We start from the raw sequence: 24,841 nt of genomic DNA, 5'->3' as shown, positions 1-24,841 counted from the left end.
TGGAATCCTCACGTCTCCTTGGGGTCAGATCCAATAATGGTTGGTCCCAGGGGCCTGCATAGCAGGAGGCCTCGAGACAGGTGAAGACCCACTCAATGCCTCACTGCTCCCAGCGCGACTTGGTCTCTCAGCAGCCATTACCTCTGCTCCTGACGTTGATGTCTCCCTCGATGTCGACACCGACATCAAAGGACTGGACTGAGGCCCAAAAGGTTTCTCTGGCTGGGCTTCTCGAGCCACTTGGGTCCGTTTCTTCATATGAAGACACAGACTACAAGCAGCTGGGCTGTGGTGGGGCCCAAGGCACTGGATACACCAGAAATGGGTATTGGTACCTGAGATGGTCCGGTTGCATCAAGTACAACGTTTGAAACCACTGGGTGTCTTCGATGACATGGAAGAAAAATGGCCTCGGCAAAATCAAAAGACGCAATTGTGCCAAAAAGTAAGGGCACACACAAAAAAGGGAAGAAACCCGAACACGCGGCCTAAAGGCCGGCCGCGTCAAGAAAACAAAGAAAACTTAAAATCAGAAAGAAAAGGGAACTAAGAAGAAAACTAAGGGTAAAATCACCTCTTACACAACCTACCCAACATCTAAATCCCCTTCTACCCCAGCTTTTGATCAACTGTATTTAAATCATGTATTGACTTTATCATAACCTTACTCTGTAAGCCACATTGAGCCTGCAAAAAGGTGGGAAAATGTGGGGTACAAATGCAATAAATAAATAAATAAAACTTCTTTTTTTTTTTTTTTAACAAAGCAAGGGGAAAAAGTGAAAAAAACTTGCGAAAACAAGAAGATTCTTTTCCCGGGCCTCAATGAGGAGCACAGGAGAAACCTGCCGCACCTCGTCGCGGAGAAAGAAAAACTGAGGTGCATGCTACAAGCACGCCAAAAGACTCTGGCAAAACTTTTTTTATTTTTGCTGTTGCAAAATGCCAATTCCCGGGCCAATGCGGACGTCGACCTGTAGGAGTGGACAACTGTAATGTAGCATCTACGGGACTGCCAAGACAACCTCTGCCCTTGTGCATAAAGCGAATGCTACATACCTGTAGAAGGTATTCTCCGAGGACAGCAGGCTGATTGTTCTCACTGATGGGTGACGTCCGCGGCAGCCCCTCCAATCAGAATCTTCACTAGTAAAGGCCTTTGCTAGCCCTCGCGCGCCGATGCGCACCGCGCATGCGCGGCCGTCTTCCCGCCCGAAACCGGCTTGTGCCGGCCAGTCTCATGTGTAGCAAGACAAAGACAAGGGAAGACACAACTCCAAAGGGGAGGCGGGCGGGTTTGTGAGAACAATCAGCCTGCTGTCCTCGGAGAATACCTTCTACAGGTATGTAGCATTCGCTTTCTCCGAGGACAAGCAGGCTGCTTGTTCTCACTGATGGGGTATCCCTAGCCCCCAGGCTCACTCAAAACAACAACCATGGTCAATTGGGCCTCGCAACGGCGAGGACATAACTGAGATTGACCTAAAAAATTTACCAACTAACTGAGAGTGCAGCCTGGAACAGAACAAACAGGGCCCTCGGGGGGTGGAGTTGGATCCTAAAGCCCAAACAGGTTCTGAAGAACTGACTGCCCGAACCGACTGTCGCGTCGGGTATCCTGCTGCAGGCAGTAATGAGATGTAAATGTGTGGACAGATGACCACGTCGCAGCTTTGCAAATTTCTTCAATAGAGGCTGACTTCAAGTGGGCTACCGACGCAGCCATGGCTCTAACATTATGAGCCGTGACATGACCCTCAAGAGCCAGCCCCGCCTGGGCGTAAGTGAAGGAAATGCAATCTGCTAGCCAATTGGATATGGTGCGTTTCCCCACAGCCACTCCCCTCCTATTGGGATCAAAAGAAACAAACAATTGGGCGGACTGTCTGTTGGGCTGTGTCCGCTCCAAATAGAAGGCCAATGCTCTCTTGCAGTCCAATGTGTGCAGCTGACGTTCAGCAGGGCAGGAATGAGGACGGGGAAAGAATGTTGGCAAGACAATTGACTGGTTCAGATGGAACTCCGACACGACCTTTGGCAAGAACTTAGGGTGAGTGCGGAGGACTACTCTGTTATGATGAAATTTGGTGTAAGGGGCCTGGGCTACCAGGGCCTGAAGCTCACTGACTCTACGAGCTGAAGTAACTGCCACCAAGAAAATGACCTTCCAGGTCAAGTACTTCAGATGGCAGGAATTCAGTGGCTCAAAAGGAGGTTTCATCAGCTGGGTGAGAACGACATTGAGATCCCATGACACTGTAGGAGGCTTGACAGGGGGCTTTGACAAAAGCAAACCTCTCATGAAGCGAACAACTAAAGGCTGTCCTGAGATCGGCTTACCTTCCACACGGTAATGGTATGCACTGATTGCACTAAGGTGAACCCTTACAGAGTTGGTCTTGAGACCAGACTCAGACAAGTGCAGAAGGTATTCAAGCAGGGTCTGTGTAGGACAAGAGCGAGGATCTAGGGCCTTGCTGTCACACCAGACGGCAAACCTCCTCCATAGAAAGAAGTAACTCCTCTTAGTGGAATCTTTTCTGGAAGCAAGCAAGATACGGGAGACACCCTCTGACAGACCCAAAGAGGCAAAGTCTACGCTCTCAACATCCAGGCCGTGAGAGCTAGGGACCGGAGGTTGGGATGCAGAAGCGCCCCTTCGTCCTGCGTGATGAGGGTCGGAAAACACTCCAATCTCCACGGTTCTTCGGAGGACAACTCCAGAAGAAGAGGGAACCAGATCTGACGCGGCCAAAAAGGAGCAATCAGAATCATGGTGCCTCGGTCTTGCTTGAGTTTCAACAAAGTCTTCCCCACCAGAGGTATGGGAGGATAAGCATACAGCAGACCCTCCCCCCAATCCAGGAGGAAGGCATCCGATGCCAGCCTGCCGTGGGCCTGAAGCCTGGAACAGAACTGAGGGACTTTGTGGTTGGCTCGAGATGCGAAGAGGTCTACCAAGGGGGTGCCCCACACCTGGAAGATCTGTCGCACTACACGGGAATTGAGCGACCACTCGTGAGGTTGCATAATCCTGCTCAACCTGTCGGCCAGACTGTTGTTTACGCCTGCCAGATATGTGACTTGGAGCACCATGCCGTGACGGCAAGCCCAGAGCCAAATGCTGACGGCTTCCTGACACAGGGGGCGAGATCCGGTGCCCCCCTGCTTGTTGACGTAGTACATGGCAACCTGGTTGTCTGTCTGAATTTGGATAATTTGGTGGGACAGCCGATCTCTGAAAGCCTTCAGAGCGTTCCAGATCGCTCGTAACTCCAGAAGATTGATCTGTAGATCGCGTTCCTGGAGGGACCAGCTTCCTTGGGTGTGAAGCCCATCGACATGAGCTCCCCACCCCAGGAGAGACGCATCCGTGGTCAGCACTTTTTGTGGCTGAGGAATTTGGAAAGGACGTCCCAGAGTCAGATTGGACCAAATCGTCCACCAATACAGGGATTCGAGAAAACTCGAGGACAGGTGGATCACGTCTTCTAGATCCCCAGCAGCCTGAAACCACTGGGAAGCTAGGGTCCATTGAGCAGATCTCATGTGAAGGCGGGCCATGGGAGTCACATGAACTGTGGAGGCCATGTGGCCCAGCAATCTCAACATCTGCCGAGCTGTGATCTGCTGGGACGCTCGCACCCGCGAGACGAGGGACAACAAGTTGTTGGCTCTCGCCTCTGGGAGATAGGCGCGAGCCGTCCGAGAATCCAGCAGAGCTCCTATGAATTCGAGTCTCTGCGCCGGGAGAAGATGGGACTTTGGGTAATTTATCACAAACCCCAGTAGCTCCAGGAGGCGAATAGTCATCTGCATGGACTGCAGGGCTCCTGCCTCGGACGTGTTCTTCACCAGCCAATCGTCGAGATATGGGAACACGTGCACCCCCAGCCTGCGAAGTGCTGCTGCTACTACAGCCAAGCACTTTGTGAACACCCTGGGCGCAGAGGCGAGCCCAAAGGGTAGCACACAGTACTGGAAGTGACGTGTGCCCAGCTGAAATCGCAGATACTGTCTGTGAGCTGGCAGTATCGGGATGTGTGTGTAGGCATCCTTCAAGTCCAGAGAGCATAGCCAATCGTTTTCCTGAATCATGGGAAGTAGGGTGCCCAGGGAAAGCATCCTGAACTTTTCTTTGACCAGATATTTGTTCAGGGCCCTTAGGTCTAGGATGGGACGCATCCCCCCTGTTTTCTTTTCCACAAGGAAGTACCTGGAATAGAATCCCAGCCCTTCTTGCCTGGATGGCACGGGCTCGACCGCATTGGCGCTGAGAAGGGCGGAGAGTTCCTCTGCAAGTACCTGCTTGTGCTGGAAGCTGTAAGACTGAGCTCCCGGTGGACAATTTGGAGGTTTTGACGCCAAATTGAGGGTGTATCCTTGCCGGACTATTTGGAGAACCCACTGATCGGAGGTTATGAGAGGCCACCTTTGGTGAAAAGCTTTCAACCTCCCTCCGACTGGCAGGTCACCCGGCACTGACACTTGGATGTCGGCTATGCTCTGCTGGAGCCAGTGAAAAGCTCGTCCCTTGCTTTTGCTGGGGAGCCGAGGGGCCTTGCTGAGGCGCACGCTGCTGACGAGAGCGAGCGCACTGGGGCTTAGCCTGGGCCGCAGGCTGTCGAGAAGGAGGATTGTACCTACGCTTGCCAGAAGAGTAGGGAACAGTCTTCCTTCCCCCAAAAAATCTTCTACCTGTAGAGGTAGAGGCTGAAGGCTGCCGGCGGGAGAACTTGTCGAATGCGGTGTCCCACTGGTGGAGCTGCTCTACCACCTATTCGACTTTCTCTCCAAAAATGTTATCCGCACGGCAAGGCGAGTCCGCAATCCGCTGCTGGATTCTATTCTCCAGGTCGGAGGCACGCAGCCATGAGAGCCTGCGCATCACCACACCTTGAGCAGCGGCCCTGGACGCAACATCAAAGGTGTCATACACCCCTCTGGCCAGGAATTTTCTGCACGCCTTCAGCTGCCTGACCACCTCCTGAAATGGCTTGGCTTGCTCAGGGGGGAGCGCATCAACCAAGCCCGCCAACTGCCGCACATTGTTCCGCATGTGTATGCTCGTGTAGAGCTGGTAAGACTGAATTTTGGCCACGAGCATAGAAGAATGGTAGGCCTTCCTCCCAAAGGAGTCTAAGGTTCTAGAGTCCTTGCCCGGGGGCGCCGAAGCATGCTCCCTAGAACTCTTAGCCTTCTTTAGGGCCAGATCCACAACTCCAGAATCATGAGGCAACTGAGTGCGCATCAGATCTGGGTCCCCATGGATCCGGTACTGGGACTCGATCTTCTTGGGGATGTGGGGATTAGTTAAAGGCTTGGTCCAGTTCGCAAGCAATGTCTTTTTTAGGACATGGTGCAAGGGAACAGTGGACGCTTCCTTAGGTGGAGAAGGATAGTCCAGGAGCTCAAACATTTCAGCCCTGGGCTCGTCCTCCACAACCACCGGGAAGGGGATGGCCGTAGACATCTCCCGGACAAAGGAAGCAAAAGACAGACTCTCAGGAGGGGAAAGCTGTCTTTCAGGAGAGGGAGTGGGATCGGAAGGAAGACCCTCAGACTCCTCGTCAGAGAAATATCTGGGGTCTTCTTCCTCTTCCCACGAGGCCTCACCCTCGGTGTCAGACACAAGTTCACGGACCTGTGTCTGCAACCGTGCCTGACTCGACTCCGTGGAGCCACGTCCACGATGGGGGCGTCGAGAGGTAGACTCCCTCGCCCGCATCGGCGAAGCTCCCTCCGCCGACGTAGTCGGGGAGCCCTCCTGGGAGGCGACGGCAGCCGGTACCGCACGCGGCACCGACGCCGGAGACCTCACCTCGGGCGATGGGCCAGCCGGCGCCACGCTCGACGGTACCGGTGGCGCAAGCACCGCCGGTACCGGAGGGGTAGGGAGCAGCAGCTCTCCCAGAATCTCTGGGAGAACGGCCCGGAGGCTCTCGTTCAGAGCGGCTGCAGAGAAAGGCATGGAGGTCGATGCAGGCGTCGACGTCAGAACCTGTTCCGGGCGTAGAGGCTGTTCCGGGCTGTCCATAGTGGAGCGCATCGACACCTCCTGAACAGAGGGTGAGCGGTCCTCTCGGCGCCGATGCCTGCTAGGTGCCGACTCCTTCGGCGACCCAGAGCTCTCGGTACCGACATGGGAAGGGGACCGGTGACGATGCTTCTTCGACTTCTTGGGACGAAGCATGTCACCGGAGCTTCCCGGTACCGACGAGGAGGACGTAGAATCCAGCCGTCGCTTCCTCGGGGCCGAGACCGAAGAAGGTCGGTCTCAGGGGGGCTGTACCGCAGGAGCCCTCAGGGTAGGGGGAGACCCACCCGAAGGCTCACCGCCACCAGCAGGGGAATGGACAGCCCTCACCTGCACTCCAGACGAAGCACCACCGTCCGATGACATCAGCAGACGAGGTCCCGGTACCACCGACGTCGATGCAGCTGTCCGATGTCTCGGCGCCGATGCAGAGGGCCGATGCCTCGATGCACTCGATGTACTGGCCGCCGAGGTTGAAGGTCTGGACGCTGAAGACGCCGATGCACTCGATACCCCCGGTGCCGATGCAGACGAAGAGCCCGAGAACAAAATGTCCCACTGGGCTAACCTCGCTACCTGAGTCCGCCTTTGCAAAAGGGAACACAGACTACAGGCCTGAGGGCGGTGCCCAGCCCCCAGACACTGAAGACACGACGCGTGCCTGTCAGTGAGCGAGATTACCCGGGCGCACTGGGTGCACTTCTTGAAGCCGCTGGAAGGCTTCGATGTCATGGGCGGAAAAATCACGCCGGCGAAATCGAAAGACGAAATGGCGAAATTTGGCACAAAAAAAAGGGAAATTTCGACCGGGGCCTAAGTAAGGCCTACCCCGACGACGAAAGAAAACTTAACGGGGCGAAAAAAACTCGAAGAAGAGGAAGGAAAAACCAAACGTGGTTAATCCAAATAATTTCTGGAATTTCTCACAGAAAGTAGTCGAAAACGACGCGCGAGGTCGACTTTTCGGGGCACGAACGGTAAAACACAACCGTACCGAGCGCGGAGAAAAGAAGACTGGCCGGCACAAGCCGGTTTCGGGCGGGAAGACGGCCGCGCATGCGCGGTGCGCATCGGCGCGCGAGGGCTAGCAAAGGCCTTTGCTAGTGAAGATTCCGATTGGAGGGGCTGCCGCGGACGTCACCCATCAGTGAGAACAAGCAGCCTGCTTGTCCTCGGAGAACACTTATGAACTTTTGCCTTACCTGTGGCATGCTCCACATTTGAATAACTACTGGACTTTTGTGAGCTTTTGCACTAACAGGATTTTAACAGGATTTTCTATTTGGACTTTGCCTTCACACTTGCACCTTTGCTTTGTACCAAAACCCCAGCTTTCATATAATGAGCATAGACTAAGACCTAGACCTGTGCAGTTTGGACTTTTACTAGTAGTATGTATTTGTTAACCAGCAGCTAAGATAACAAGTTGTAGTAGTCAGCAATTTAGGTTTGTAGAGAAGGCAGCAGGCTCTGCCAATGCAGTCTCGTGATCTATACATAGAGACTGTATTGTGTGAACGTGCTGAACACTGCAATAAGTTACATTTTCTTGCAAAGTAACAATTTCTGTGAAAGCTATGAAACTGACGTATCTTTTCTCTGTGAGAACTACAGAACTACTAATGTATTGCGCATGTGCAATTACTGCGCATGTGTATGTGTGACGTATGGTGTGTTTTATGCGCATGATCACTAATTTGTATAAGACCAAATGTCAGATGACGCTCAGGAGGCAGTATCCTGAGACTGAACTCAGTACTGTTCATTGCTAGCAATAAAGGTGTCCTGCTTTCGGAATCATTTGCCTCTTGTCTCCTGATTTACTAGCCGAGGGCCTGTTTCAGACCCACATGTGAGAATAAGCAGCCTGTTTGTCCTCAGAGAAAACATCATTACCCTGAATTTGTCAAGCATGGCATCAGCAAGTTATTTGCTATTTTAAACAATTTAAATTTAGATATCTATATTTATATCTATTTATATAGAGAGATATTTCTGTCTATAGATAGATAGATAGATAGATAGACAGATAGATAAATATGTAGATGTAGAAGTGTAATAAGGGAATAACTTTTCATAGGTAGAGTAGTAATTTGTTAGACATTGTACTCAGTGTGTCATTTGGAGGGGCTGGTTATAGGGACACCCTAGCACTGTTATATTTGTGCAGAGATTTTCTTTCTCTGAAGGTAAAGGGCCTCTAAAACAGACATCATGCTATGAGAATCAGGTGTTCAACATTTATATCCCACATTTACTAAAATCTCACTCTCAAAAATCGGGACCCCTTGGCAAATCTGCTATGTATCCTTACCAACTTTCCAAAGAAACTAATGCCACACATTCTTGCACAGTCATTCAGACCTACTTCTTGCTATGCAATATCAGCACAAAGGAAGTGTCATCTGTGAGTTTGAACAAGCTTGCTGTGCTAGAAAGGAGTAGCCTGAGACAGGGATGTTCTTAGTGCTGCAGATATAGGCAACAATGATGGAAGGAACCAGCATGAATTGGAAGGCCCAGCTGGTTTAAGACTGCAGAACTAACTTTCAAGCTTCTCTCTCTACCCCTCCTCCCCCAGCACAGAAGAAAGAGAGAGAGAGGCAAAATGGGGGTGAATGACTGCTAAGGAAGGACAAATGGTAAAGGGGGGATAGCAAGCAGATAAGAGAGAGAATATATTTATTAAAAATTTTATATATATTGTTAATCTCACCATTCTAAGTGGTTTTTGACATTAAAATACTGATATTCTATGATGTCCCTCGACAGACAGAAATACACATCACTACCCATTTCCTCCCAAATCCTGCCACACATCTTTACATACAGAGCCAGCCATCCATGACGGCCTGCAAGACACACATATGAAAGTCATGGAGTTGTAAAGTGAGATTAATCAAGAATGCCCTGATAAAAGTGGTGGATATTAAATAGAGATGTAACTTGAGAAGGGGTAGGCACATTAGTTTGGTGTAACAAAATCGACAGAGGCAGGTGGCATCTTATAGACTAACCAATGTATTAAGAAATTAGATTTTGAGAACCATTTGCCAAACCTAACTACTTATCACATAGTCACTTTATAAAAGAATGGAACTTGATAATTTTATGTTTGTAACTTAGTAATATGCTTTCTATTGGGTGAATCTCTTCATAAAAGTGGTCAATAAATCCCAATAAATAAATAAGTAAATATTATCATGCCTCTTATATGATCCTACTCACATATGTTATGTTGAATGTTTTGTTATTATTGAACAAATAATTTTAATAAAAACATTTTGGGGGGAAAAATACTGTCATGAGCAAAATATTGACCAGGTAGTATCTATACAACTCTTAATGAAGGTTTTATTTTCTATTTAAGGCGTTGCTGCTACTGAAGTGCCATCCAGGCTTTGCTGCTACAGCAGTGCCTTAACTCCACTTACCAGTTCTTCCTGCACACACACATAATCAGTGATATCTAAATAATACTTTCTGCCCTCAAGTCCTACCTTCCAGCCCCTCTTTTACTTTTAGATGATTTAGAGCACACACAACGAACCCGTATATTCTTAGAAGGTGTAAACTCCCATTTGATGTCTTTGGTCAGAGCAGACACGTTGATTCCTCTGGGAATATAGATACTCTGGGTTGAATCGCTGATATCCTTCAATGGTCGCTGGATACCATCAAAAATGGAGCCCATTATGCCAGGTCCTAGTTCCACGGAGAGAGGTTTCCCAGTGCGAAGTACAGGATCACCTACCGATACACCAGCTGCAAAGTGACATTAAGGACTACAAACTAAGATTGTAACAAGAGAGAACCAGATCTGGACTGTTGGCACACTTATATGAGTGAATTCCAGACCCAAGAAACCCTCAAATTGGTCCATATTGAATACTTCTCAAACATCTCTGCATATATATGGTAGAACAATAGTAAATTCACAAATTTTGGTTAGCTAGAAAATCAAACTTGTTGATGAGCCTTGAAGTAGGGAGTTGAGATCTACTGAGTTATGCAAAATATAGAAGGTAATCCTTACTAAGTAAGGGATGTTTCAGGTTTCAGCTGTACACTGAAAAAATATTTGCTCCTAAAAAACTCAAAGAAAATATGAAATCCTGAAATGGCCTACAGGTGGCAGTGACTAATACTGTGGTAGATGAGAGACAGATGTACAGAGCACTAGTGTGAGGGAAGGGAATAGGTTTGAAAGGTCAGGTGAAGACACAGAAAATAAGGAGATGGTGTTGGTTTGCAGTTTTTACGCTCATCTACATAGAGTGGAAGAAAACCAGAGGAGAGTCCTTAAATGGGCAGATTGGATGGACTCACAGGTCTTTTCATTACTTAATCAACTAACATGGATCTTTGAAAATATGGAACTCTAGCAACTGGGCAACAACCCCCTCCCTCCTGGTTAGTGCATAAAGCAACGAATATTCTCTGCACTTTATGAAGTGGAAAACATTTAATTTATTCTCAGGTTAAGCACTAACTAGTTTGGAATAATCAGTGCTGTAAAACAGATAATAATTTATAATGAAAAGACTTGTTGCTTACCTGTAAAGAGAAGTTACTCACCTGTGGCAGATATTCTCTTAAGACAGCAGGATGAATATCTACTGTGATGGCTGATGTTATCTGACTGAACTCTGTGCAGGAACCACTTTCCAACAACTTTGAGAAGTGTTTGAGGACAGCATATCACATATGCCTTCCTGCTTGCTACTGTCATACGGACCAAGCCAGTCTAATACTATAGCTAACAGAACACAACACCAACGGGAGGAGGGCAGGATAATGTGGATATTCATCCTACTGTCCCTGGAGAAAGCGAAGATACTTATCTGTAGCAGGTATTCTCCGAGGACAGCAGGCTTCTTATTCTCACGGCTGGGTAGGCGCCATCCCAGGTTGCCCAGTTCGGCAAATATGCCGAAGAAAAATCGAAAGTTTTTTGGAGCACAAGCAGCGCTCCATCGTGCATGTGTGAGTGCCTTCCTGCCCACAGTGCAAACACGCTGGTTCAGTTTAATACAAAAGCAAAATATACCAATTAGAAATATAAAAGGACAACTCCTAGAGGGGTTGGTGGGCGGGATTGTGAGAATAAGAAGCCTGCTGTCCTCAGAGAATACCTGCTACAGGTAAGTATCTTCACTTTCTCTGAGGACAAGCAGGCTTGCTTCTGCTCACAGCTGGGGAATCCCTAGCATTCAGGCTCATGCAAAACAACAAACATTGGTCAATTGGGCCTCGCAAACTATGAGGACTTAACATAGATTAACCTGAAACTATATACAAACTAGATGAGAGTACAGCATGGAACAGAATAAAACGGGCCTAGGAGGGTGGACTTGTATTCTAGATCCCAAACAGATTCTGCAACACTGACTGCCCAAACCGACTGTTGCGTCGGGTATACTGCTCAAGGCAGTAGTGAGATGTGAATGTATGGATGGAAGACCACATCACAGCCTTGCAAATCTCTTCAATGGAGGCTGACTTCAAGTGGGCTACCAACGCAGCCAAGGCTCTAACATTATGAGCCGTGACATGACCCTCCAAAGTCAGCCCAGCCTAGGCATAAGTGAAAGAGATGCAATCTGCTAGCCAATTGGATACGGTGCGTTTCCCAATGGCCACCCCCATCCTGTTGGGATCAAATGAAACAAAAAGCTGGGCGGACTGTCTGAAGGGCTTTGCCTGCTCCATGTAAAAGGCCAACGCTTTCTTGCAGTCCAAGGTGTGCAAGCTGCTTTGGCCAGGATGGACATGAGGTCAGGCAAAGAATGTTGACAAGACGATCGACTGGTTCAGATGGGATTCCGACACCACCTTCAGCAGGAACTTAGGGTGCATGCAGAGGACTACTCTATTAAGATGAAACTTAGTATAAGGTGCATCCACTACTAAGGCCTGAAGCTCACTGACCATACGAGCTGAAGTAACAGCCACCAAGAAAACAACCTTCCAGTTCAAGTACTTCAAGATGGCAGGAATTCAATGGCTCAAAAGCAGCTTTCATCAGCTGGGTGAGAACGACGTTGAGATCCCATGACACTAGTGGAGGTCTAACCAGGGGCTTTGACAAAAGCAAACCTCTCATGAAGCGAACAACTAAAGGCTGTCCAGAGATAGGCGCATCTTCTACACATTGTTGATAAGCACTAATTACACTAAGATGAACCCTTACGGAGCTGGTCTTGAGACCAGACTCTGATAAGTGTAGAAGGTATTCAAGCAGGGTCTGTGTAAGACAAGAAAGGGGATCTAAGGCCTTGCTGTCACACCAGATGGGAAACCTCTTCCATTTAAAAGAATAACACCTCATAGTGGAATATTTCCTGGAAGCCAGCAAGACTCGGGAGACACCCTCTGAAAGACCCAAGGAAACAAATTCTAGGCTCTCAACATCCAGGCCGCGAGAGCCAGAGACTGGAGGTTGGGATGTAGAAGCGATCCCTCGTTCTGTGTGATGAGGGTCAGAAAACACTCCAATCTCCACAGTTCTTCGGAGGACAATTCCAGAAGAAGAGAGAACCACATCTGCCACAGCTAGTAGGGTGTGATCAGAATCATGGTTCCGCAGTCTTGCTTGAGTTTCAACAAAGTCTTTCCCACTAGATGTATGGGAGGATACGCATACAGAAGGCCCCAATGAAGAAGGAAGGCATCTGATGCTAGTCTGTCATGTGCCCAAAGCCTGGAACAGAACTGAGGGAACTTGTGGTTGATTTGAGTGGCCAAAAGATCTACCGAGTGGGTACCTCACACTCGGAAGATCTTGTGGGCTACGTCCATATTTAGAGACCACTCATGAGGTTGCATTATTCTGCTCAGTCTGTTGGCCAGGTCGTTCTTTACGTCCGCCAGTGGCTTGGAGGAGCATGCCGTGCTGGTAAGCCCAATGTCACAGAAGGCAAGATCCGGTGCCCCCCTGCTTGTTGGTGTAATACACTGCAACCTGATTGTCTGTTTGAATGAGAATAACTTGATGGGACAGCCAATCTCTGAAAGACTTTAGAGCATTTCAGATCACTTGAAGCTCCAGAAGATTGATCTAAAGATTTGTTTCCTGGCGGGACCAAGCCCATCTAGATGAGCTCCCCATCCCAGGAGAGATGCATCCATGGTCAGCACTTTTTGAGGCTAAGGAATTTGGAATGGAAGTCCCAAGGACAAATAGGACCGAACTGCCCACCATCGAAGAGAGCACATAAGCTCCGGGGACACTTGGATGACATCCTCCAGAATTTCCGTGGCTTGGTACCACTGAGCAGATCTCATTTGCAGGCGTGCCATGGGTGTAACGTACACTGTGGAAGCCATGTGGCCCAACAATCTCAACATCTGTGCTGCAATGTCTGAACCTTGGACGCTAGGGAAAGAAGGTCGTCCGCACACGTCTCTGGGAGGTAGACTCGGACAGTCTTTGTATTAAGCAGGGTTCCTATGAACTCCAATTGTTGAACCGGATGGAGATGGGACTTGGGGTAGTTGATAACGAACTCTAGTAGTTCCAGCACCTGCATAGTCATCCGCATGGACTCCCAAGCACCGTCCTCCGAGGTGCTCTTCACCAGCCGTCGAGATAAGGGAACACATGAACTCCCAGTCTGCGTAGCGATGCTGCGACTACTGCTAGACACTTTGTAAAGACCTTGGGAGCTGACGCGAGGCAAAAAGGCATCCCCCCTGTATTTTTCTGCACAAAGAAGTACCTGGAGGGGGCGTGTCAAGATGGCGCCGTGAGCGGAGGTGTTGGAAGCGAGCTCCTGCCTACTACTTGCTGAATTTTGAATTATTTACCTGTTTTTTCTAAATGCCGCATACCAAGCGTAAGGGGACGACTCGGGGGACTTCCCTTCATCCCACGACGTCCACACCGGCAAGCGGAGGTTTGGAACGCTTCTTCCCCACATTGTCCCGAAGAAGCGGAGCGGAGTCCTTAGCAGGAGGGATCGGTGAAGCAAGCCCCCCGCAGGAAATAGAAGTTTCTCTCTCCCCGCCTTTCTCTACGACGCCTCCTTGCCCTGCAACTGCCTTGAGCGGGACGGGGTTTCTCTCAGAACCCGGAAAGGGTTATTCCGAGGAGCTCAGAGGGGAGTCCAACTCTGTAAAGATATCTGCAGCTGCAGGAGAGACGGAGGTGAGCCTGGGTAAGATCTGGCTGAAGTTATTGGAAATAGAAAAAACCCTGAGACAATCATCGGATGAGGTAAAGACTTTGAATTTGAATGTACAGGAAGTGAAAAACTCCCTAGATATGGCAAAACAAGATTTTTCTTCTAAGATCGAGGCCTTAGAGAGAGAGACAAAGCAAACTGAGGATTTTAAAATGGCTGTGGTAAAAGATAATATGGAACTCAGAAGAAAACTGGAACAAGTAGAGAATTTTAATAGGAGATTAAATCTCCGAATATTGAATTTTCCTAGAATATTGGGAGAATCTCCAAAAGATATGTTCCAGAGATATCTAAAAGAAAATTTAAATTTTCCCCAAGAAGTTTTTCCCCCTTTGAATAAGATCTATTACATACCAAGCACGATGAAAAAAGTTGGAACAGAGAACACTATAGACTTACAAAATGTCACAGCCATTTTGGAGCAAACAATTGAAGAATCACCTGAAAGGGGGACGTTGATAATTTCCTTTGTATTCCAACAGGATTTAAATGCAGTAATGCGTCTTTATTTTAAATCAACTAACCGTATTTTTGCTGGCCAAAAGATTTGGCTTTATCCGGATGTGACTAAATCTACACAAGAAAAACGAAAAAAGTTTCTCTCAATGAGGTCAAAAGTATTGGAATTGGGAGGTTCTTTCCTCCTGGCTTACCCCTGTAAATGTGTCATCAGGTTAAATCAAGTTAAATACATATATTATATGCCTGATCAGCTTCAGACTTTCCTAGACAATAAACAACGATAGAGTCGAGATATATATGGGACTAACGGAACCAAATTTTTCATTTATATGTTATGACTGTGTTATCTTCACTAATTCCTACCCCCCCTTTATTGGGGTCTAAGGAAGCCAATATTTTGTCTTTGTTTAGGACAATTTGCTTAATTATTATTTCTTCTTACTAATTACTTAAAGGCTGTATTACACTTTTGCAGTATGATAATTTCTGTAATAAGTATATAAAAATTAATAAAAATTATGAAACATAAGAAGTACCTGGAATAGAATACCTGCCCTTCTTCCCATGGTGGAACAGATTCGACTGCGTGGGACTTTAGAATGGCGGAGAGTTCTTCTGCAAGTACCTGCTTCTGTTGAGAGCTGAAAGAATGGGCTCTCAGTGGACAATTTGGAGGTTTTTGAAAGCAAATTGAGGGTATATCCGAGCCAGACTATTTGAAGAACCCACTAGTTGGAGGTTATGAGAGGCCACCTTTGGTGAAAAAACATTAACCTCCCCCAACTGGCAAGTCATCCAGGACGGACACTTTAATTACGACTATGCTCTGTTGGAGCCAGTCAAAAGCTTGTCCCTTGATTTTGTTGGGGAGCAGCAGGAGCCTTGGGCGCACGCTGTTGACGAGAACGAGCACGCTGGGGCTGAGCCTGAGCAGGCTGGCGAGCCGCAGGAGTGTCGTTAGTGCCCCTGGCCAAGAACTTGCAACATACCTTCTGCTGCTTGATCACATGGCAAAACGGCTCAGTCTGCTCCAGAGGGAGTACATCAACCAAATCTGACAGCTGCCGAACTGAGTTCCTCAAGTACATGCTTGTGAAGAGCTGGTATGATTGGATACGGGCAATGAGCATAGAGGCCTGATACATTTTTCTCCCAAGAGTCCAGAGTCTGCCTGGAGGAGCCGAGGCATAGTCCCTAGCACTCCTGGCTCTCTTGAGAGCGGCATCCAGCACCATGGAATCGTGAGGTAACTGAGACCTTACCAAACCAGTTTCCCCGTGGATCCGATACTGGGTGTGAATCTTCTTGGGAACCACAGGGACAGATAGAAGGGATGCCCAGTTCCTAACGAGGACTTCCTTGAGTACCTCGTGGAGAGGAGTCATCACTGCCTCCTTTGGAGCAGAGGTGTAGTCCAGGACCTCGAGCATCTTGGCCCTGGGTTCATCCTCCACTTCTACGGGAATGGAATGGCCTCAGCCATTTCCTGTACAAAAGAGGTGAAAGAGAGGCTCTAAGGTGGAGACAGTCTCCTATCAGGTGGTGGGGAGGGCTCAGAAAGAATCCCATAGAACTCGTCGGAGGAAAAGTACCTGGGATTCTCTTCCGATTACCATGAGCGCTCCTCCTTGGTGTTGGAAAGCACCTCCCTCAGGGATGTCCAAGACCGAGCCCGCCTCAATGCCGAGGACCCATATCCTCGAGAGCGGCATTGAGAAGCCAGTTCCCATCTCGACACTGGCGAAAATTCCTCCACCGATGTCGAAGGGTTGCTGGCCTCAGTGGTAGTCAACACCGGGGCTGCAAGTGGCGCTGGCATTGGAGGCTACACCGCGGGCTGAGGAATAGGCTGGGCCGCAGCAGGCGGTATAGCAGGTGCAAGCACCCCTGATACCAACACACATCGCTGCATAAGGCCATCCAGAAGCTAAGAGCAAGGCCTGGATGCGCTCATTGAGGGCCACCATTGGGAAAGACTACAGGGCTGGCTTGGGAGCAGGCTGCAGAGTCTGCGGGGCTGATGAGGAAGCAGGATCTCGGCTGCTTGGAGACGCATGCATCAGCACCTCTAGTATAGAGGGGACGCGGTCCTCCTAGCACTGACGCTTCTTGGGTGCTGAATCCCTCAGCATACCAGAGCGTCGATGGAGATCAGCAACGGTGCTTCTTGGCCTTCGCCCGATGCATATCACCCAGGCTCCTCAGTGCTGACTAGAACGACATCGAATCCTCATGTCGCCTTGGGGTCGTGTCCGACGATGGATGGTCTCATGGTGCCTGCATAGCAGGAGGCCTCGAGGCACGTGGAGACCCACTTGACACCTCACTGCTTCCAGTGTCTCGGGGTCTCTAAGCAGCCATTCCAACCATGACTCCCGATGCTGGCGCAACACTCGATGTCGACACCTCCGACCTTGATGCCAATGCCGAAGAACCGGACCTGACTCCAAAAATCTCATGTTGAGCCTCTCGGGAAACCAGGGTCCTTTTCTTCATACAAAGACAAAGTACACAGTTGGCAGGGCTATGGTCGGACCCGAGGAACTGAAGACATCAAGATGGTCTGGTTGCACTGGGTACAACGCTTGAAGCCACTGGGAGTCTTTGTGGACATGGAAGGAAAAATGGCTTTGGCTAAATTAAAAGTTGTGATTTTACCTAAAAAGGGGGAAGAAGGCACAAAAAGGAGACCTGACTGAGCCACTGGGAGTCTTCGTGGACATGAAAGGAAAAATGGCTTTGGCTAAATTAAGAGTCGTGATTTTGACTAAAAAAGGGGGAAGAAGGCACAAAAAAGGAGACAAGACTAAGCAGACCTAAGGATGGCCCGTGACGAAAAAGAAAAGAAACTTAGACATGAGCAAAAGGCTCAAGAGTCTAAGGGGTTTTTTTTTTTTTGGGGGGGGGGGGGGAGGGGAGGTTAGACAGAACAAAAGAAAAAGAGGAGCGGGTAGCAAAAACTGCCGAAAGGCACTGAAAAAACAGCTCTCTACCAGACGTCTACCTGCTCCTCTGATCCTATTCCCACCCATCTACTTAACACTATCTCTCCTACTGTCATCCCTTTTATTTGTCATATCCTCAATCTTTCACTTTCCACTGTGACTGTTCCTGATACCTTCAAACATGCCGTAGTCACACCACTCCTTAAAAAACCTTCATTGGACCCTACCTGTACTTCCAACTATCGCCCCATCTCCCTCCTCCCTTTCCTATCCAAGATACTTGAACGTGCTGTTCACCGCCGTTGCCTTGAGTGTGGTAGCCATGTTAGTCCACTCTTAAGGTTATAAATAGAAATCAAACAAAATAAAACATGGAAAAGAAAATAAGATGATACCTTTTTTATTGGACATAACTTAATACATTTCTTGATTAGCTTTCGAAGGTTGCCCTTCTTCGTCAGATCGGAAATAAGCAAATGTGCTAGCTGACAGTGTATATAAGTGAAAACATTCAAGCATTACTATGACAGTCTGACGCGGTGGGAGGATGGGGGTGGGTAGGAGGTATGCATGGGGACATCAAAACATATCATTGATATTCTAACAGGATGGGTGTGGATAGGTGAGGGGTGGGGTGATCAACAGAGACATACAGCTTTATGGTTTCATCTCAAGCTATTCTTGATCCACTTCAATCTGGCTTTCGCCCCCTTCATTCAACTGAAACAGCGCTTGCTAAAGTCTCCAATGATCTGTTCCTGGCCAGATCCAAAGGTCTCTATTCTATCCTCATCCTTCTTGATCTATCTGTTGCTTTTGACACTGTTGATCACAGCCTACTCCTTGATACGCCGTCCTCACTTGGATTTCAGGACTCTGTTCTTTCCTGGTTTTCTTCTTATCTCTCCCAGTGTACCTTTAGTGTATACTCTAGTGGATCCTCCTTTACTTCTAGCCCACTGTCAGTTGGTGTACCTCAGGGATCTGTCCTGGGACCTCTTCTTTTCTCCATCTGTACTTCTTCCCTTGGTACTCTGATCTCATCCCATGGTTTTCAGTATCATCTTTACGCTGATGACTCCGATCTACCTCTCACACCAGAAATCTCAGCTGAAATCCAGGCCAAAGTATCAGCCTACCTGTCTGACATTGCTGCTTGGATGTCTCAGCGCCATCTGAAACTAAACATGGCCAACTCTGAGCTTCTTATCTTTTCCCCTAAACCAACCTCTCCTCCTCCCCCATTCTCTATTTCTGTGGATAACACTCTCATCTTTCCTGTCTCATCAGCTCATAACCTTGGGGTCATCTTCGACTCCTCCCTCTCCTTCTCTGCATATATTCAGCAGATTGCTAAAACCTGTCGTTTCTTTCTCTATAATATCACCAAAATTTGCCCTTTCCTTTCTGAGCACACTACCAGAACCCTCATCCACACTCTTATCACTTCTCGCTTAGACTATTGCAACTTGCTTCTCACAGGTCTCCCACTTAGCCATCTCTCTCCTCTTTAATCTGTTCAAAATTCTGCTGCACGACTAATATTCCGCCAGTGTCGTTACGCTCATATTAGCCCTCTCCTCAAGTCACTTCACTGGCTTCCTATCCGTTTCTGCATACAGTTCAAACTCCTCTTATTGATTTATAAGTGCATTCATTCTGCAGCTCCTCAGTACCTCTCCACTCTCATCTCTCCCTACATTCCTCCCCGAGAACTCCGTTCACTGGGTAAATCTCTCTTATCTGCACCCTTCTCCACCGCTAACTCCAGACTCCGTTCCTTTTATCTTGCTGCACCATATGCCTAGAATAGACTTCCTGAGCCGGTACGTCAAGCTCCATCTCTGACCGCCTTCAAATCTAAGCTAAAAGCCCACCTTTTTGATGCTGCTTTTAACTCCTAACCCTTATTCACTTGTTCAGAACACTTATTTTATCATCCTCACTTTAATATTCCCTTCTTGTTTGTCCTGTTTGTCTGTCCTAATTAGATTGTAAGCTCTGTCGAGCAGGGACTGTCTCTTCATGTTCAGGTGAACAGCGCTGCGTACGTCTAGTAGCACTATAGAAATAATGAGTAGTAGTAGTAGTAGACGTGTGAGGAGCAAGCAAAAAAAGCCGCTGCTTCTCACGTTGAGAAAATGAAACTGAACCGGCACATTCACGCTGCGAGCGGGAAGGTACTCACGCATGTGCACTGGAGCGCTGCCTGCGCGCCAAAAAGCTCTTGATTTTTCTATGGCATACTTGCAGAACCAGGCGATGTGGGATGGTATCTACTCTGCTGTGAGAAGAAGCAAGCCTGCTTGTCCTCAGAGAAAGTGACGCTACTTACCATTAGCAAGTGTTCTCAGAGGACAGCAGGCCAATTATTTTCAAAACTGGGTTATGTCAGTGGGGCTCCACTGAATGACACCACCCAGTTGTGAGAATATTATGGCCTACTTATACTTCGAGAAAGCAGTTACAGAGCCTGGATGACGTCAACCAGTTGTGAGAATATTATGACTGGCTTGTCCTCAGAGAACACCTGCTACAGCTGAGTAACTGCTTTCTCCGAGGACAAGCAGAATGAAAGATCCACACTGAGAAGGATCCCTAGCTACCAGGCGGTCTGAAATAAAAAGGAGAAATTGGGTCTTACCAAATTTTCTTTCCCTTAGTTTGGCGTTTCCCAAACTGTAAGCTGTGGTACCTGGTGCACCGCAGCAAACTCTCAGGGGTGCCGTGGCACATCTTGACCTCCCTCCTGCTGCCCATAATCCAGCATCACTACCTACTTTCCCCTCCCGCAGGTCTGGAATCTGCCGCTTCCTGGTTTTTCCGCCGCCACTGCAGTGCTTTTGTGCCATTCGCAATTTACACAGGCACTCTGGGGACTTCCCTCTGCCGCGTCCGGCCCTCACAACAGGAAGATGCATCAGAGAGGGCTGGGCGTTTCAGACTGGGATGGCCCCAGAGTGCCTGCTTGTGTGAATCGCGGACAGCTCGAAAATGTAAGCTGCAAGCACTGCAGCGGCGGCGGGGGAAGGAGAAGGAAGTAGCAGTGATCCTGAACCTGCAGGAAGGAAGGTAGCTAGTGATAAAAGATTTGGGGAAGGTACAGGTGTGCTGGATTTATGGGAGGAGAGGGTTTGCAGGGAATGGTGTGCTGGACTCATGTGGTCTGGGGGGGGGGGGGGGTGCTGCGAAAAATTGTTTGGAAACTAAGGGTGCCATGAACCGAAAAAGTTTGAGAACCCCTGCCTTAGTTCCACTAGGCCAGTCAAGAACCTGTTAGTTCTGCAGGTGTTCTCCAAGGACAACAGGATGCATCTTCATACTAATGGTTGATGTCATCAATGGGGGTGGGACCCTGGTGCAGAGATGCTACCCAGCATTATTTTCCTGAAGCTTTTGGAAGTGTGCTATCTCACATGCACACGTCTTCCCACCCACCATCATCGTGCAGGACCAAGCCAGTCTAATACTAAAGCTGGATGGTATTCAACTCCAAGGGATGTTGGGCGGTGCAGTGTGAATATGCATCCTGCTCTCCTCAGGGAACACCTGCTACAGGTGAGTAACCACTTTCTCCAAGGACAAGCAGTATGCTATATTCACAATGATAAGAATCCCTAGCTACCAGGCTGTCTGAAACAAAAAGCGATAAAACAGAAGGACCTACACAAACAAGGCATAACCAACTGTTTTTGGGGTTTTTTGGACAGCCTGGGGGGTGGCGTTAGATTTTAAAGCTTAAAAAGTTTTTGAAGGACTGTCTGATCAAACAGCTGTTTAATCAGAAGTCTTGTTCTAGACAATAATGAGATGTGAATGTGTATAGGCTGATGACTACAATAATGCCCTACAAATCTATAGAGGCTGATCTCAGGGGGGCTACTGACATACTGTAGCTATAGCTCTAACTTTGTGAGTTACAGGAAAATGGAATACTGAACAATGAAAGTAACAGCTTTTCTGGTTTTCCCGAGAATTCTCCCTACCTAGAAGATGTTGTACAGAACTCTTTGATTCAGGGACCACTTGTGTAGTTGAAGAATTCTACTGAACCTGTCAAATACCTGGTTCTGAATGCCATGTTGACAAGCAGCTTGTACTTGGATGAATGCCAGTGACAAAGTCCCAAATCTTTGTTGCTTCCTGGCAAGGAAGAAGGGACGCAATCCCTGTTTGCTGACATAAAACAAGGCAACATGGCTGTCCATTTGAATTGATACTAAGCTGTCTTGGAAAAAACTCAAAGGGCACAAAATATGGCTCAAATCACTGATATGGATAACTGTTTCAGACTTTACCACATGTCTTGAGGCCATTATGAAGCCACGTGCTGCAATTAAAAAGTTGCTTAATTACTGAGTGCATGACTTGAGCTAGGGGATTTCTGTCAGGTAGCCGGCCTACTTAGCTATCCATCCACTTCCTGTTGGTAAATGAGTACCCAACCTTAGTTGAGAAATAATGATAACTAGGAAGGCGATGGAAAACCACCCTGCTGCTACGAAACTGTCATGCAAGTCATTCACAACATACTCGCATACAGGGCAGTACCTTTATCGCATACAGAGCACTACCTTTGTCTTTTTAAACTTTGGATAAGATGCAAATCCAAGTGAGTTCCCCACCGAGTGTTGGAAGTAAATGTTAGGACAGACTGATATTCCAGCATAGTAAAAGGGACACCTAGATGCAGATTTGGTATGAACGTCCACCACTGAAGCATAGTTCTGCTGTATCTTACCCTATCTGAGGGGGGCTAGAAATCCAAATGGGGAAGGACAGATCCCGAGTTGCTTCTTTCCTGCTGGAATCTTATTTTAAAATGCAACTGGCTGGTGACTTCCTTTCATTTGTATTATTATTATTTTTTGTTTTAAGGAAAATCTTTGGTTCCCTTTTTTCTTTATAAAAATTATTTTAACACTAAAGAAAGATAATCAGAATGGTACAAAGTGTTTCATACACATAGCATACATTATAACAAATTCCAAAATACAGTTTTACCTTTTCTCCCCCTCATAGCAGCTAATAACCTCCCCTCTAATCCTATTAACCTGTCACGAAACCCGGGATGGTGAGCCCTTGGGCTGCAGCCAGGCTGCAGCAGACAAGTCCTTTGGGGAGGCGCAGTGCAGAGGCGAACCAGGCACTGAATACAAACAAGATACCAGACATGGCAAAATAGACACAGCGCACTCAAGACAAGCAACAAGCACCACCAAAAAAGGTAGATAAACCACTCAGGCGGGCCGCAAGGCCGATCTGGAACCCACTTGTAGAGTTCAAGCGTATGGGCCTCACGGCCGAACTAGAACCGAATCATACCAGAGGGAAGGGAAAAGAAACAGAACGGAATCTCTTGAGCAAGTACTACTCAAGCAGTGCACACACACTGCACTAAACAGAGCCACAAACAAGGGGTCAAAAGACCCTACACACAGGCACAAAGAAACTGAAGGGGAAAAGACAACCCCACTTAGACTCACATGGTAGAAACCACAAACAAAAGATAAGAAAACCACACAGGAAGGCAGCACAGGACTGGGATTAGACCCACAGCTATAAATGAATAGTCCTAACCAAGTCAAACAGACATCACACAGAGAGGTAGCTCAAGGCTGAGCTAGTAGTCCCAGCTAAATGGAAGAGCTGTCCACTCGTGTCACACAGAGAGGCAGCTCAAGGTTGAGCTAGTAGTCACAGCTAAATGGAAGAGCTGTCCACTCGTGCCACACAGAGAGGCAGCTCAAGGTTGAGCTAGTAGTCACAGCTAACAGGAAGAGCAACCCACTCAAACGCAAAGCAGAAACCTCACAGAAAGGATTGAAACAGAAATCACACAGGGAAAACTCAAGACAAGGCCACAGGGCCAAAGAAAAGGAACACTCATGGCTATGCCACACAGCACTCAAGGAAAAAAGGAAGCCATTCATAGGAACACTCTAAGCTGTACCATACAGCACTCAGGGAAAAGGGAAGCCACTCAAAGGAATACTCAAGGGTGTGCCACCAGGCAGTCAAAGAAAAAGGGACGCCACTCAAAGGAATACTGAAGGGTGTGCAACCAGGCACTCAAGGAAAAAGGGAAGCCACTCATAGGAATACACAAGGCTGTGCCACATGGCACTCAAGGGTAAAGGGAAGCCACTCATAGAAATACACAAGGCTGGCCACACAGCACTCAAGGGTAAAGGGAAGCCACTTATAAGAATACACAAGGCTGTGCCACAGAGTCAAATAACAGACACTATAAACAAAGGGAAAAGCAAGCAAACAGGGAAAGTTGCCTTTATATACACAAATCAGGTAAGGAGCAATACTCACAAGAATCAGGAGACAAAGACAGTAGACAAATAGTTAAAGCAGGCTAAAGGGAAAGGCTGCTTCTAATACACAAGTCAGAAAGAAGCAGGGCTTACACTGCAGTCAATGGTTTAAAGCAAACAAAGGGAAAAACAAATAATGTTACCAGAAATCAGCCAGCACACACAGCCAGGTAGGAAAAGGAAAGGCAGGCAGAGACACACACACACAGCTGCACGGAAGCAAGGTAATCAAGGAAAGCAGCTAGGCTGGCAACAACCGGCTCTCTGAACAGTGAAAGGTAACAAGGGAAACCACACAAGGAAACAGGGACGTCCTTCGGCGGTTCTATGAGAAAGACGTACTTATTACTATACCTTGGACTTCTTTGATGTACCTGGTTGTTCCGTAAGTACAGTGCATGTAGTTGCGGACAGCCAGATGCAGAAAATATAAAGAACATTCATAAGTGTAAAATACAGGAACAAGGACATGTGTCTCAGAGAACTGCCGAAGGATATCCATCTTGCAAGGGCCACCGAAGGACAGCGGGCCTGTCTTTCGGCAGCTGAGGGAAATATAAGGAACATACATATTTTATTGTGTATATATGAAGAGGTTTGCACACTTGATAATGATTCAGATAAGAAAGACTCCGCACAGGTGAACACGTACTCATACAAATAAGGCCCCGAACGCATGACAACGGTCCATGCAAGTCATGGACATCCATATGACATGGTTGTCCACGTGCTGACTCATCGTCCATATATGGGATGGTCTTCCATATATGGAAGTGTGTATGCAAGGACGTCCATCATGCATGGGCGTCCATATAAGGCGATGCACACTTTCCAATGCTTGTTCACTGAGAAACATGGCGCTGCAAAGAGAGCCAAATTTCAGCG

The 24,841-nt window shown here is 47.9% G+C and overlaps 1 protein-coding gene across 2 annotated transcripts in view; it reads right to left on the bottom strand.

The window, feature by feature from the left end:
* ATP6V1A (ATPase H+ transporting V1 subunit A) overlaps positions 1 to 24,841 on the bottom strand; it is a 233,077-nt gene that overhangs the window by 101,087 nt on the left and 107,149 nt on the right. For both annotated transcript variants that reach the window (XM_030203914.1, XM_030203915.1), the window contains exon 5: positions 9,588 to 9,802. In XM_030203914.1, coding sequence (XP_030059774.1) covers positions 9,588 to 9,802 — 215 coding nt within the window. The remainder of the gene's footprint in view (positions 1 to 9,587; positions 9,803 to 24,841) is intronic.

This window comes from Microcaecilia unicolor, chromosome 5 (assembly GCF_901765095.1).
Source record: "Microcaecilia unicolor chromosome 5, aMicUni1.1, whole genome shotgun sequence".
Taxonomy (NCBI): Eukaryota; Metazoa; Chordata; class Amphibia; order Gymnophiona; family Siphonopidae; genus Microcaecilia; species Microcaecilia unicolor.
The sequence above is the reverse complement of the archived record's forward strand: the minus strand, read 5'-3'. Positions and strand labels throughout refer to the sequence as shown.